This window comes from Bombina bombina, chromosome 1 (genome assembly GCF_027579735.1).
Source record: "Bombina bombina isolate aBomBom1 chromosome 1, aBomBom1.pri, whole genome shotgun sequence".
Lineage (NCBI taxonomy): Eukaryota > Metazoa > Chordata > Amphibia > Anura > Bombinatoridae > Bombina > Bombina bombina.
This window is the reverse complement of record NC_069499.1, coordinates 426,076,761-426,088,963: the sequence shown is the minus strand read 5'-3', so window position 1 is coordinate 426,088,963 and position 12,203 is coordinate 426,076,761. Positions and strand designations below refer to the sequence as shown.

The following is a 12,203-nucleotide window of genomic DNA, read 5'->3' as shown; positions in this document are numbered from 1 at the left end:
CTTCAGGCAAACACTAACCAATGGGAAAAAGATAAATTTGTCAGAAAATAAAATCTAATGCTTATTTGAAATTCAGAGTACATGTTATTACATAATAGAAGTAAATTGAAATGTCTCTAACAATTGTATTCTCTATCCGAACTATGAACTTTTAATTTTGACTTTTGTATTAAAGGGACATTACAATGCAAAAATGACATGGTCTAATTTGTCAGCGCATTTTATTTATGCCCTACTGACACTGGAACTATGTGTTTAACCATTTTATCAATTAGGGAAAGTTTTGTTTGGGAGCTTAGAGAATTGCTGGTTTTGGGCATCAATAGCAAAGGCAGCTGCACATAGTTATGAATCAATGCATGTGTTCAGCGTACGAGTGTGACTTTACATATGTTTATAACCCCTTTTTGGGGGTTAAAGGGACAGTCTACTCCAGAATGTTTATTGTTTAAAAATATAGATAATCCCTTTATTACCCTTTTCCCAGTTCTGCATAACCAACACTGTTATATTAATATACTTTTCACCTCTGTGATTACCTTGAATTTAAGCCTCTGCAGACTGCCTCCTTATTTTAGTTCTTTTGACAGACTTGTATTTTAGCCAATCAGTGCTGACTCCTGGGTAACTCCAAATGCATAAGCACAATGTTATCTATATGGCACATGTAATCTACCGCCCTCTAGCTGTGGAAAACTGTCAAAATGCCCTGAGATAAAAGGCAGCCTTCAGGGGCTTACAAATTAGCATATGAGCCTACCTAGTTTTAGCTTTAAACAAAGAATACCAAGAGAAAAAAGCAAATTTGATAATAAAACTAAATTGGAAAGTTATTTAAAATTGCATGCCTTGTCTGAAACATGAAAGTTTAATTTTGACTACACTGTCCCTTTAAACAGAGTTACAGGTAGATAATGTCATTTTAAGACATTTTTAAATGTACTTCTATTACATGTACTTTGTTAGCTTTGTATCCTTTGTTGAAAAGCATATGTACATATTCTCAGCTGCAGCAATGCGCTACTGGGATCTAGCTGGAGACTGGTGGCTACACAATTTGTCTCTTGTCATTGGCTCAGCAGATGTGTTCAGCTAGAACTCAGTGGATTGCTGCTCTAGAGCTGATTGTAACTATGTGTTTAATCCAATTGCAGAAACTCATAGGAGTCGATCACTGTCTGTAGAAAACCTTATGAAATGATTATCCTACAAAAATCCCCATATACTTTAATGGTGAATTTGGAAGGAAAATCATTTGAGAAACTTTCCTAAAGGATTGTGATGGATCCCATAGTAATAGAATGTTATTATTTCACTGTTGCTTGTATAGAACATATTAGAACATTCTCTTTTACACTTTTATGTCCTTTTAATGCATTAACAATTTTTTCTATTCTCTCCTCAGGTTCTGTCACTGGGTGCTGATGTCTTACCAGAATATAAACTGCAAACACCTCGGATGAATAAGTTTACTATATTGCACTATAGCCCTTTCAAAGCAGTATGGGACTGGTTAATTTTGTTATTAGTAATTTATACAGCAATTTTCACTCCCTACTCAGCTGCCTTTTTACTCAATGACAGAGGGGAACAGAAGAGACGCGCATGTGGATATTCTTGTAACCCTCTGAATGTTGTTGACTTAATGGTGGATATCATGTTTATTATCGATATCCTCATAAACTTCAGAACCACATATGTCAATCTAAATGAAGAAGTGGTCAGTGACCCTGCAAGAATAGCAATTCATTACTTTAAAGGCTGGTTCCTAATTGACATGGTTGCAGCAATACCTTTTGATCTGCTGATTTTCGGATCTGGCTCAGATGAGGTGAGTTGCCATACTAAATGAGATATTTACTAAATTATTTATTAAAATAAATGAGTTTCTCTAATGTTTGGGGAAGTTATTAAATGTACCCTACCCTTTTCTATACAGATTTGGTCACTGATATTTTTGTGTATGTAAAAAAGCATGTTTGAAACATTTAAAGGAATAGTCTAGTCAAAATAAAACTTTCATGATTCAGATAGAGCATGCAATTTTAAGCAACTTTCTAATTTACCCCTATTATCATTTTTTCTTCATTCTCTTAGTATCTTTCTTTGAAAAAGCAAGAATGTAAGCATAGGAGCCGGACCATTTTTGGTTCAGCACCTGATTAGCACTTTCTGATTGGTGTATAAATGAAGCCACCAATCAGCAAGCGCTACCCAGGTGCTGAACAAAAAATGGGCCGGCTCCTAAGCTTACATTCAAATAAAGATACCAAGAGAACAAAGAAAAATTGATAATAGGAGTAAATTAGAAAGTTGCTTAAAATTGCATGCTCTATCTGAATCACAAAAGTTTAATTTTGACTAGACTATTCCTTTAAAAGTATTTTACCCCATATGTATCTCTAGTGGGGACTTGGGTGGCATGCTTGCTCAATTGTGATCACCCCTCTTACTATAATTATGCTTTTCCACCTCTGCATATATATATGTATATAGGTGAATATGTCATTATTTATTTAGTAGGTCATTGACACTGGAAAGTATTAGTAGCCCCTCTAATTTTGTATATTTAAGCCCACAAACCCCCTATATATGATACCTGCAGAGTGCAAGCACAAAAAGTATTAGAGTAAACACAGTGATATTTATGAACTATTCTATTGCACAAAAAATGTTTGTTTTGAACGTGTTCCTACAAGCATATTATTATGAGGTGATCTGATGCTGAACTAAGTGTTATGACAATGAGTTGTGAATTATTATTTTTTAATTGCTTGAATCACTTATGGGTCCAGAGGTAAAAAATGACATTAAGGACCATGGTGGTGGTGAGGTAGTAAGTCCCTTTTTTATTGGACCAAGGAAGAATATATGAAAAAAAGTCTGCAAAAATGATACCATGAAAGCTTATTGGACTGTTCTGAATGTTTTTTTAATGAAGTTATATTGTTAATGTACTAAACATATTTTTATTACTTGGTCATACATTGGAAATGTAAAGTCAGTTAAAGGAAGATTAAACTTACAATTGTGGTTGTTTCACTCACTCCTGGTGGGGGGGCCTTCACCATGCTTAAAGATATTCTAATACAAACATTACATTTGTTACAGCATGTCTTTTTTTGTATTCAAATGTCCTTTGAATAAGACATCAAACAGTCTAAAGTTTTTTTGTTTTTGTTAATGTAATGGCACCATCATGCTATAACCTAGTTTTCCAGCTATTTTATCTCCTAAGCTGAGATTAGCTAGGGACATTGGGCTCCGTGTACGAAGCATCGAAAACCCTTGCATGGCGGGTTCGCATATGTAAGAAGCAGCTCACTCTTGGTGATTGACAGTCCCTTCATTCATGCGATTGGTCGTGCGAATGAAGGGGCGGACATTACACACTCATCGGAGTGTGTAATGATACATATAGGCCAGCGAAACAACAGATCCGCTGCCCGTATGCAGTGAAGGCGGGCGGGCAGACAGCTTCGCATGTTGAGAAGCTGTCTGCCCGCCTTTTAGTACATGGGGCCCATTATTTATCTGATCTCCCAAGATTGAACCCATTCACTAGTACGAATTTTAGAGAAAAACTTGCTTAACGCATCGGATAATTTCTAGCATTTTTGCTATCACTCCTTTTAAACAGAAATATTTTTTAGCACAAAAAGAGCTTTCAGTAGATTACAGCTTGAACTAGCTATTTATTCACAGAATTAAGAAATTATTGTAAATTTACAACAACAAAAAAGATACAATATTAACTATCACATTCCTCAAAAACCTGTAGTTTTTTAACTGTAGAAAACTAAAAAAATCTCAAAATCTGTTCACTGGCATCCTATGATTCAGCTAAGACTGCACATGTATGTATATATTTTGCACCATTTTTGATAGCTGCAGATAAAATCCCTTATGTATACCATGTTCTAAAATGATGGGGTAGCTCTCATTTGTTATAGCAGAACTTCCCAAATTCTCAAAACTGACCACCCAAAACTAATTGGAGGTGTGAATTGCAGTTCTGAAAGGGGATTTTTAGATATGTTGTAGTAAAGGCTTAATGGCTTCTTTAATATGGTATTATGTTATGTTAGGACCTTTAATATAAACTAAAATGTAAAAAAAAAAATGAGTTTGCCTCCAAAATTATTTGCACACAGCATAGAACTCTGTGTGGTCAGTTTCAAAACAGTCTTCATGACCAGGTTTTGAATGGCATAAAACACAGTGATAATGGGAATCTTTTCTCACTCCCCTTTTTTAACAGACTCTAAAACATTTCTAGGACCATCTCTTATTTACTGAAGGGGGAAAAGACTTTGGAAAATGTCTGCTTGAGAGTCTGAATATGTCCTCTTGTACATTTTGGGTAGTTTCTGTATATTTAAAGCAAAGTTTGGTTAACACTTCTAACTGGTAATTTCAAAATGAGAGCTTGTTAGATGATGCAGCTGATCTGTATAGTACAAATTAATTTAACCCCTTAGTGACTAGACCATTTTTTAATTTTCTTACCGTTTGGGATCAGGGCTATTTTTACATTTCTGCAGTGTTTGTGTTTAGCTGTAATTTTCCTCTTACTCATTTACCCACACATATTATATAACGTTTTTCTCGCCATTAAATAGGCTATCTAAAGATACCATTATTTTCATCATATCTTATAATTTACTATAATGTGCAGTTTAAACTACTCTTTTAATATTTCACTAGAAATTTAGCTAGATAGATTGTGCACCTGAAAATAGAAGAAAAAATACATTAGGGCTTGACAAATCCCAAGAGCCAACAAAAAAATAAAAAACTTTTGTTAAATATTAATTTTTGGTCCCTATTTTTTTTTTTTAAATAATTTACATATATTTACACAAAGACCCAAATGTGAAGCTAATTTTCTTTATGTTGCTTAAATGCATTTGTTGACTTTTTATTAACTTCTTAAATTGTAGTGCACAAAATACTGAGAAAGAACTCATTGTGGCTCCTGGGCCTTAAGTTAGACAAGCCTATAATATAACATTATTTCCAATATACTATGTACAATACTATATATGTACAGTGTAAAACACTATGGACTAGATTACTCTGCTAGAGTTAAGATTTTTTCGCTAGTCGTGTTGCGTTCGTATTACAAATTTAAAAAAAAAATATTTTGCTCTTGCGATAACCAAAATCTTGCTTAAAGTCGAAAATTGCAATCGCGTTTTCTCATTCCCCTATAGAAGTCAATGAAGCAAAACAAGTTGAAAAAAAAACCCACTGTCTTGTGCAAACAACATGACATATTCTCATTATCGCTAACCCAACAAGAAAATATTAATATTTCATTTTCCACAGTTAAACATATCTATATACATACAAATACATCTATGTGTCTGTATGTATCTCTATCTTAAAGTACTTTGGCAGCTTTTTTTTTTTTCTAACACCCAAGATCTTATATCTTTGAGTCTTTATACATTTTTTGTGCAATATTTGTATTATTATTATTTTTATTAGACAGTGTTATTATAAGTGTAACTGTACTTTGTAAAAGTTTTTTTTTAATATGTTTTGTGACACTTTTTAATTTCGGAAAACAGTTAACCACAGCTCAGAAATCACAGTAAGAACTGTAGTGGAAATTTTTAATAATAGTGCAATTAAAACTGCTTGCAGAAACATGATATTGCTTGTGCGAAACCGTTTGCGCCTCACTTGAAATCTAGCCCTATTTGTTTAAGAATATGTTTGTGAAGCAATAAATGAATATGTACACTATAAATTTAAAGGGACAGTCTAGTCCAAAATAAACTTTCATGATTCATATAGAGAATGTAATTTTAAACAATTTTCCAATTTACTTTTATAATTAATTTTGCTTTGTTCTCTTGGTATTCTTAGTTGAAAGCTAAACCTATGGGGTTCATATGCTAATTTCTAAGCCCTTGAAGGCCACCTCTTCTCTCAGGGCTTTTTGACAGTTTTTGTACCACTAGAGGGTGTTAGTTCATGTGTGTCATATAGATAATACTTTGCTCATACACGTGGAGTTCCAGTGAGCCAGCTCTGATTGGCTAAAATTAATGTCTGTTAAAAGAACTGAAATAAGGGGGCAGTCTGCAGAGGCTTAGATACAAGGTTATGACAGAGGTAAAAAGTATATATTAATATTACTGTGTTGGTTATGCAAAACTGGGGAATGGGTAATTAAGGGATTATCTATCTTTTTAAGCAATACAAATTCTGGAGTAGACTGGCCCATTAAGAGTCTCTTACAATTTTATTAGTGCAGAGGACTGAAATGTTACATCATTTAATAATATTCTAATAATGCTCTAAAACACCCAGTAGGGCTATTCGTTTTTTTAATTCCTTATTATAATACAGCTGTTGTGTAATGAGTAGCAATAATATTAAGGCGCAGTTGAGGTCACAGAGACCTGGAACATTATTTGAAAAAATCTAAGTGGGGATCGCTACAGTTTTATAGACAGGCACAGAGCTGTACATTATGCATGTTTTGGGTTTTTTTCTTCATATATCTCTGCAAATTAACTAGTTCACTCTAAATATATATATATATATATATATATATATATATATATATATATATATATATATATATATATATATATATATATATATATATATCAAAACTTATAAAGGTAGAAGAGAGATGACTCAAAACAATTTATTTGAGGGTTGTTCCCAAAAGATAATATATATTTTTATGCTACGGCATAAATGGTGCAGACCCTTTAAATGTTTATTTTATAATTGAACAAAGAAGAATTGGTACAGGATTTTGACAAAACCTGAAAAAAGGAAGGGAATACAGCACTCTTTTTATATCAAAAAATATTCTAATTTATTAGATTGGCAACCATAATTCAAGGGGAAATTGCACTTTGGGTGAAAAATGTCCTTTATATTTGCATTCAATCATTAAAAACCATGATAAGTGCACCAAGCTGGCCAGCCATACTGTAATAATATTTATTTAAAACTTAAAATCTGAATTTTACATCTGCCTTATTGTTTAGTTGACAATGTTGCTGAAACTTAGAATATAAGCTTTTGATTCTAATATAATTATTGTTGTGCATATTGTAGTGAGATTTACTTATTTATATTTGTGATAAACATTTAATATGTGTCATAGAGATAGGGTATGAATATTATTACAGTATGGCTGACCAGCTTGGTGCACTTATCAGGGTTTTTATATGATTGAATGTGTATATAAAGAAATTTTTTCACCCAAAGTGCAATTTCCCCTTGAATTATGTTTGCCAATCTAATAAATTAGAATATTTTTTATATCAAAAGAGTGCTGTATTCCCTTCCTTCTTTTCAGGTTTTCTCAAAATCCTGTACCAATTTTTCCTTATTCAATTATAATATATACTAGTCCTAAAGCCCATTCACACGGGTCATTTTTTGCAGTACAGCGGTTCCACCCCTTGCTCTCTCTCTCCCCCTCTCTTTTGTGCTCTCTCCTCCTCTCTTTTGCGCTTTCTCTCCCCCTCTCATTTGCGCTCTCTCTCGCTCCACCTCTCTTTTGCTCTCTCTCTCCCCCCTCTCTTTTGCTCTCTCTCTCCCCCCTCTCTTTTGCTCTCTCTCTCCCCCCTCTCTTTTGCTCTCTCCCCCTCTCTTTTGCGCTCTTTCCCCCTCTCTTTTGCGCTCTCTCCCCCTCTTTTTTGCACTCTCTCCCCCTCTCTTTTGCTCTCTCTCTCGCTCCACCTCTCTTTTGCTCTCTCTCTCACCCCTCTCTTTTGCTCCCTCTCCCCCCCTCTCTTTTGCTCCCTCTCCCCCCTCTCTTTTGCTCTCTCTCCCCCTCTCTTTTGCGCTCTCCCCCCTCTCTTTTATGCTCTCTCCCCCCTCTCTTTTGCGTTCTCTCTCCCCCCCTCTTTTATGCTCTCTCTCCCCCCTCTCTTTTGCGTTCTCTCTCTCTCCCCCCTCTTTTGTGTTCTCTCTCACACCCTCTCTTTTGTTCTCTCTCTCCCCCTCTCTTTTGTTCTCTATCTTTCCCCCTCTCTTTTGTTCTCTCTCTCCCCCTCTCTGTTGTGCTCTCTCTCCCCCTCTCTGTTGTGCTCTCTCTCCCCCTCTCTTTTGCGCTCTCTCTCCCCCTCTCTTTTGCGCTCTATATCTCCCCCTCTATTTTGCGCTCTCTCTCTCCCCCTCTTTTGTGCTCTCTCTCTCCCCCTCTCTTTTACGCTCTCTCCCCTCTCTTTTGCACTCTCTCTCTCCCCCTGTTTTGCGCTCTCTCTCTCCCTTCTCTCTTTTGCGCTCTCTCTCTCCCCCCCCCTCTCTTTTGCTCTGTTTTTCTCTCCTTTTTTTGTGAGTCCTGTATTCCCTTCCTTTTTTCAGGATTTGTCAAAATCCTGTACCAATTTTTCCTTATTCAATTATAATATATACTAGTCCTAAAGCCCATTCACACAGTCCATTTTTTGCAGTACAGCGGTCCCACCCCTTGCTCTCTCTCTCCCCCTCTCTTTTGTGCTCTCTCCCCCTCTCTTTTGTGGTCTCTCCCCCTCTCTTTTGCGCTCTCCCCCTCTCTTTTGCGCTCTCTCTCTCGCTCCACCTCTCTTCTACTCCCTCTCCCCCCTCTCTTTTGCTCTCTCTCCCCCTCTCTTTTGCGCTCTCTCTCCCCCTCTCTTTTGCTCCCCCCCCCCCTCTCTTTTGCTCTCTCTCCCCCTCTCTTTTGCGCTCTCTCTCCCCCTCTCTTTTACGCTCTCTCCCCCCTCTCTTTTACGTTCTCTCTCTCCCCCTCTCTTTTGCGTTCTCTCTCTCCCCCCTCTTTTGCGTTCTCTCTCACACCCTCTCTTTTGCGCTCTCCCCCTCTCTTTTGCGCTCTCTCCCCCTCTCTTTTGCGCTCTCTCCCCCTCTCTTTTGCGCTCTCTCTCCCCCTCTCTTTTGTGCTCTCTTTCCCCCTCTCTTTTGCGCTCTCTCCCCCTCTTTTGTGCTCTCTCTCTCCCCCTCTCTTTTGCGCTCTCTCCCCCTCTCTTTTGTGCTCTCTCTCTCCCCCTCTCTTTTGTGCTCTCTCTCTCTCTCTCCACCTCTCTTTTGCGCTCTCTCTCTCCCCCCTTTCTTTTGCGCTCTCTCTCTCCCCCCCAATCTTTTGCGCTCTCTCTCTCTCCCCCTCTCTTTTGCTCTGCCTCTCTCTCCTTTTTTTGCTCTCTCTCCCCATCCCTCTCTTTTGCTCTTTCTATCCATCCCTCTCTTTTGCTTGCTCTCTCCCCCCTCTCTTTTGCTCTCTCTCTCCCGCCTCTCTTTTTCTCTCTCTCACCCCCCTCTCTTTTGCTCGCTCTCTCCCCCCCCTCTCTTTTGCTCTGTTTCTCTCCCCTCCCCACGGTCCTGCCGGCCACGCACCACACTCCCGCCCGGCCATGCCCAGTTTCGCCTCAAACAGCATGCCATGGATTGTCAGGTAAGGCTAGGTGTGTTTGTCCTCGTGCTGTCTGTACTGCGCATGACAGCCTTGGACAAACAGACTTGGCCTTTTATAGTATAGGATATATATATATTTTTTTTAAGGAGTTAGAAGACTTAGGCCAAGATTACAAGTTTTGCACTATACAGATGCGTAAATAATGCAAAAAAATAGCGTTATCACACTTTCCATAGCGCTGCCATTGCAAGTTATGCAAAAACCTTCTTTTGTTGTGCGGTATGGTGTTTTAAGCTCCATACCGCACAAAACCCAAGGCCTGACTTTACGTGCACGCTTTCCCCAATTGACATCACACTGCTGCCCCCACATCACTACTACTATAATAAACCTATTAACCCCTAAACCACTGCCCCCCCACATCACTACTACTATAATAAACCTATTAACCCCTAAACTGCCGCCCGTCACATCACTACTAATAATCTAAACCTATTAACCCATAAAATGCAGGCCTCCCACATCGCAAATCACTAAATTAAACTATTAACCCCTAAACCTAACACCCCCCTAACTTTCAATTTAATTTACAATATAACTATCTTAAAATAAACAAAAACATACTTGTGAAATTAAAAAAACCTAAGATTAAACTATAAATAAACCTAACATAACTATTTTAAAAAAATAAAATAAACTACAAATTAAAAAACCTAAATTACAAATTTAAAAAAACCTAACACTACAAAAAAAAAATAAAATCTAACATTACCAAAAAATAAAAACGCTAAAATTATGGGGGGGGGGGGAATAAGATTACAAAAAATAATAAATGAAATTATCCAAAATAATAAAAATGACACCTAATCTAATAGCCCTTTAAAAACAAAAAAGCCACCCCAAAATAAAAACACTACCTAACTTAACAATAAACTACCAATAGCCCTTAAAAGTTAAACAGCTCTTTTACCTTAAACAATTACATAGTCCCAACTCCCATCTAAAAGTAACCCCCCCCACCCAACCAACCCCCACAAAATAAAAAAAACCTAACTCTGAAAAATCCTTAGATACCCATTGCCCCTAAAGGGGCTTTTGTATGGGCATTGCCCTTAACAGGGCATTCAGCTCTTTTACAGCCTATTAAAATAAAAAAAGCCCTATTCTGAAAAAAAAACACCCAAAAAAATAAAAATAAACCTAAGTCTAACCTCCAAATAGGTACTCACCGTTCCTGAAGTCCGGCGGAGAAAGTCTTCTTCCAGACGGCAATATCTTCATCCAGCGCGGGGACCTCTTCTATCTTCATCATAGGCGGCGCTGAGCGTAGGTGACCGCGGAACAGGACCGGCGACCGCGAAGCCATCCAGCGTGGAGGATCCTCTTGATGCGATTGATGCCGCACACTGAGGCTTGAATGCAAGGTACCCGTTTATATTTGGGGTGCCTTGCATTCCTATTGGCTGAAAAATTTAAATCAGCCAATAGGAGGAGAGCTACTGAAATCCTATTGGCTGATTTGAACAGCCAATAGGATTTCAGTAGCTCTCATTCTATTGGCTGATTTGAATTTTTCAGCCAATAGGAATACAACGGTACCCCAATATAAAATAGGTACCTTACATTCAATCCACAGTTTGCGGCGACGATCATATGAAGAGGATCCTCCACGCTGGATGGCTTCGCAGTTGCCGGTCCTGTTCTGCGGTCACCTCTGCTCCTCGCCGCCTTTGCCCTGGATGAAGATAGAAGAGGTCCTCACGCTGGATGACAATGTCGTCACCTGGAAGAAGACCTCCGTGCGGACTTCAGGAATGGTGAGTACCTTTTTGGGGGTTTAGACTTAGGTTTTTTTTAATTTTTTGGGGTGTGTTTTTTGAGAATAGGACTTTTTTATTTTAATGGGATGTAAGAAAGCTAAATGCCCTTTTAAGGGCAATGACCATACAAATGCCCCTTTAGGGGCAATGGGTAGCATAGTATTTTTTAGAGTTAGGTTTTTTTATTTTGGGGGGTTGGTTGGGTGGGGGGGTTTATTTTTAGGGGGGACTTTGACTTTTTTTAAGGTAAAAGAGCTGTTCGACTTAGGGCAATGCCCTACAAAATGCCCTTTTAAGGGCTATTGGTAGTATATTGTTAGGTTAGGGGGTGTTTTTATTTTGGGGTGGCTTTTTTGTTTTTTTGGGGCTATTAGATTAGGTTTAATTTTTATTATTTTGGATAATTTTGTTTATTATTTTTTGTAATCTTAGTGTTTTTTTTTTTATTTTCCGTAATTTTAGCATTTTTATTTTTTAATAATGTAAGATTTTATTTATTTTTTCGTAGTGTTAGGTTTTTTTAATTGTGTAATTTAGTTTTTTTTTATTTGTAGTTTATTTTATTTTATTAAAATAGTTATGTTAGGTTTATTTATAGTTTAAGCTTAGTTTTTTTTTATTTCACAGGTAAGTTTTTATTTATTTTAAGATAGATATATTGTAAATTAAATTTAAAGTTAGGGGGGTGTTAGGTTTAGGGGTTAATAGTTTAATTTAGTGATTTGCGATGTGGGGGGTGATGATTTAGGGGTTAATAGGTTTAGTTTATTAGTAGCGATGTGGGGGGCCGTCGGTTTAGGGGTTAATAGCTTTATGTAGTGTTGGCGATGGGGGGGGTGACGGATTAGGGGTAATAGATTTATTATAGTATTTGCGATGTGCAAGCATTTTAGCCGGACCGCACAACCAGTAATACGGTGCTATGGAAATCCCGCATTCAAAGTCATTTTTTGAGTGCGGAATGGAGAGTTACGTTACAGGCTAAAATGCTTGCGGTATAGCCGTACCGCCAC

At 37.3% G+C, this 12,203-nt stretch overlaps 1 protein-coding gene across 1 annotated transcript in view; it reads left to right on the top strand.

The window, feature by feature from the left end:
* The window catches only part of KCNH7 (potassium voltage-gated channel subfamily H member 7), a 1,107,705-nt gene that overhangs the window by 741,797 nt on the left and 353,705 nt on the right, over nucleotides 1-12,203 (top strand). The window contains exon 7 of the mRNA XM_053698381.1: nucleotides 1,406-1,831. Coding sequence (XP_053554356.1) covers nucleotides 1,406-1,831 — 426 coding nt within the window. The remainder of the gene's footprint in view (nucleotides 1-1,405; nucleotides 1,832-12,203) is intronic.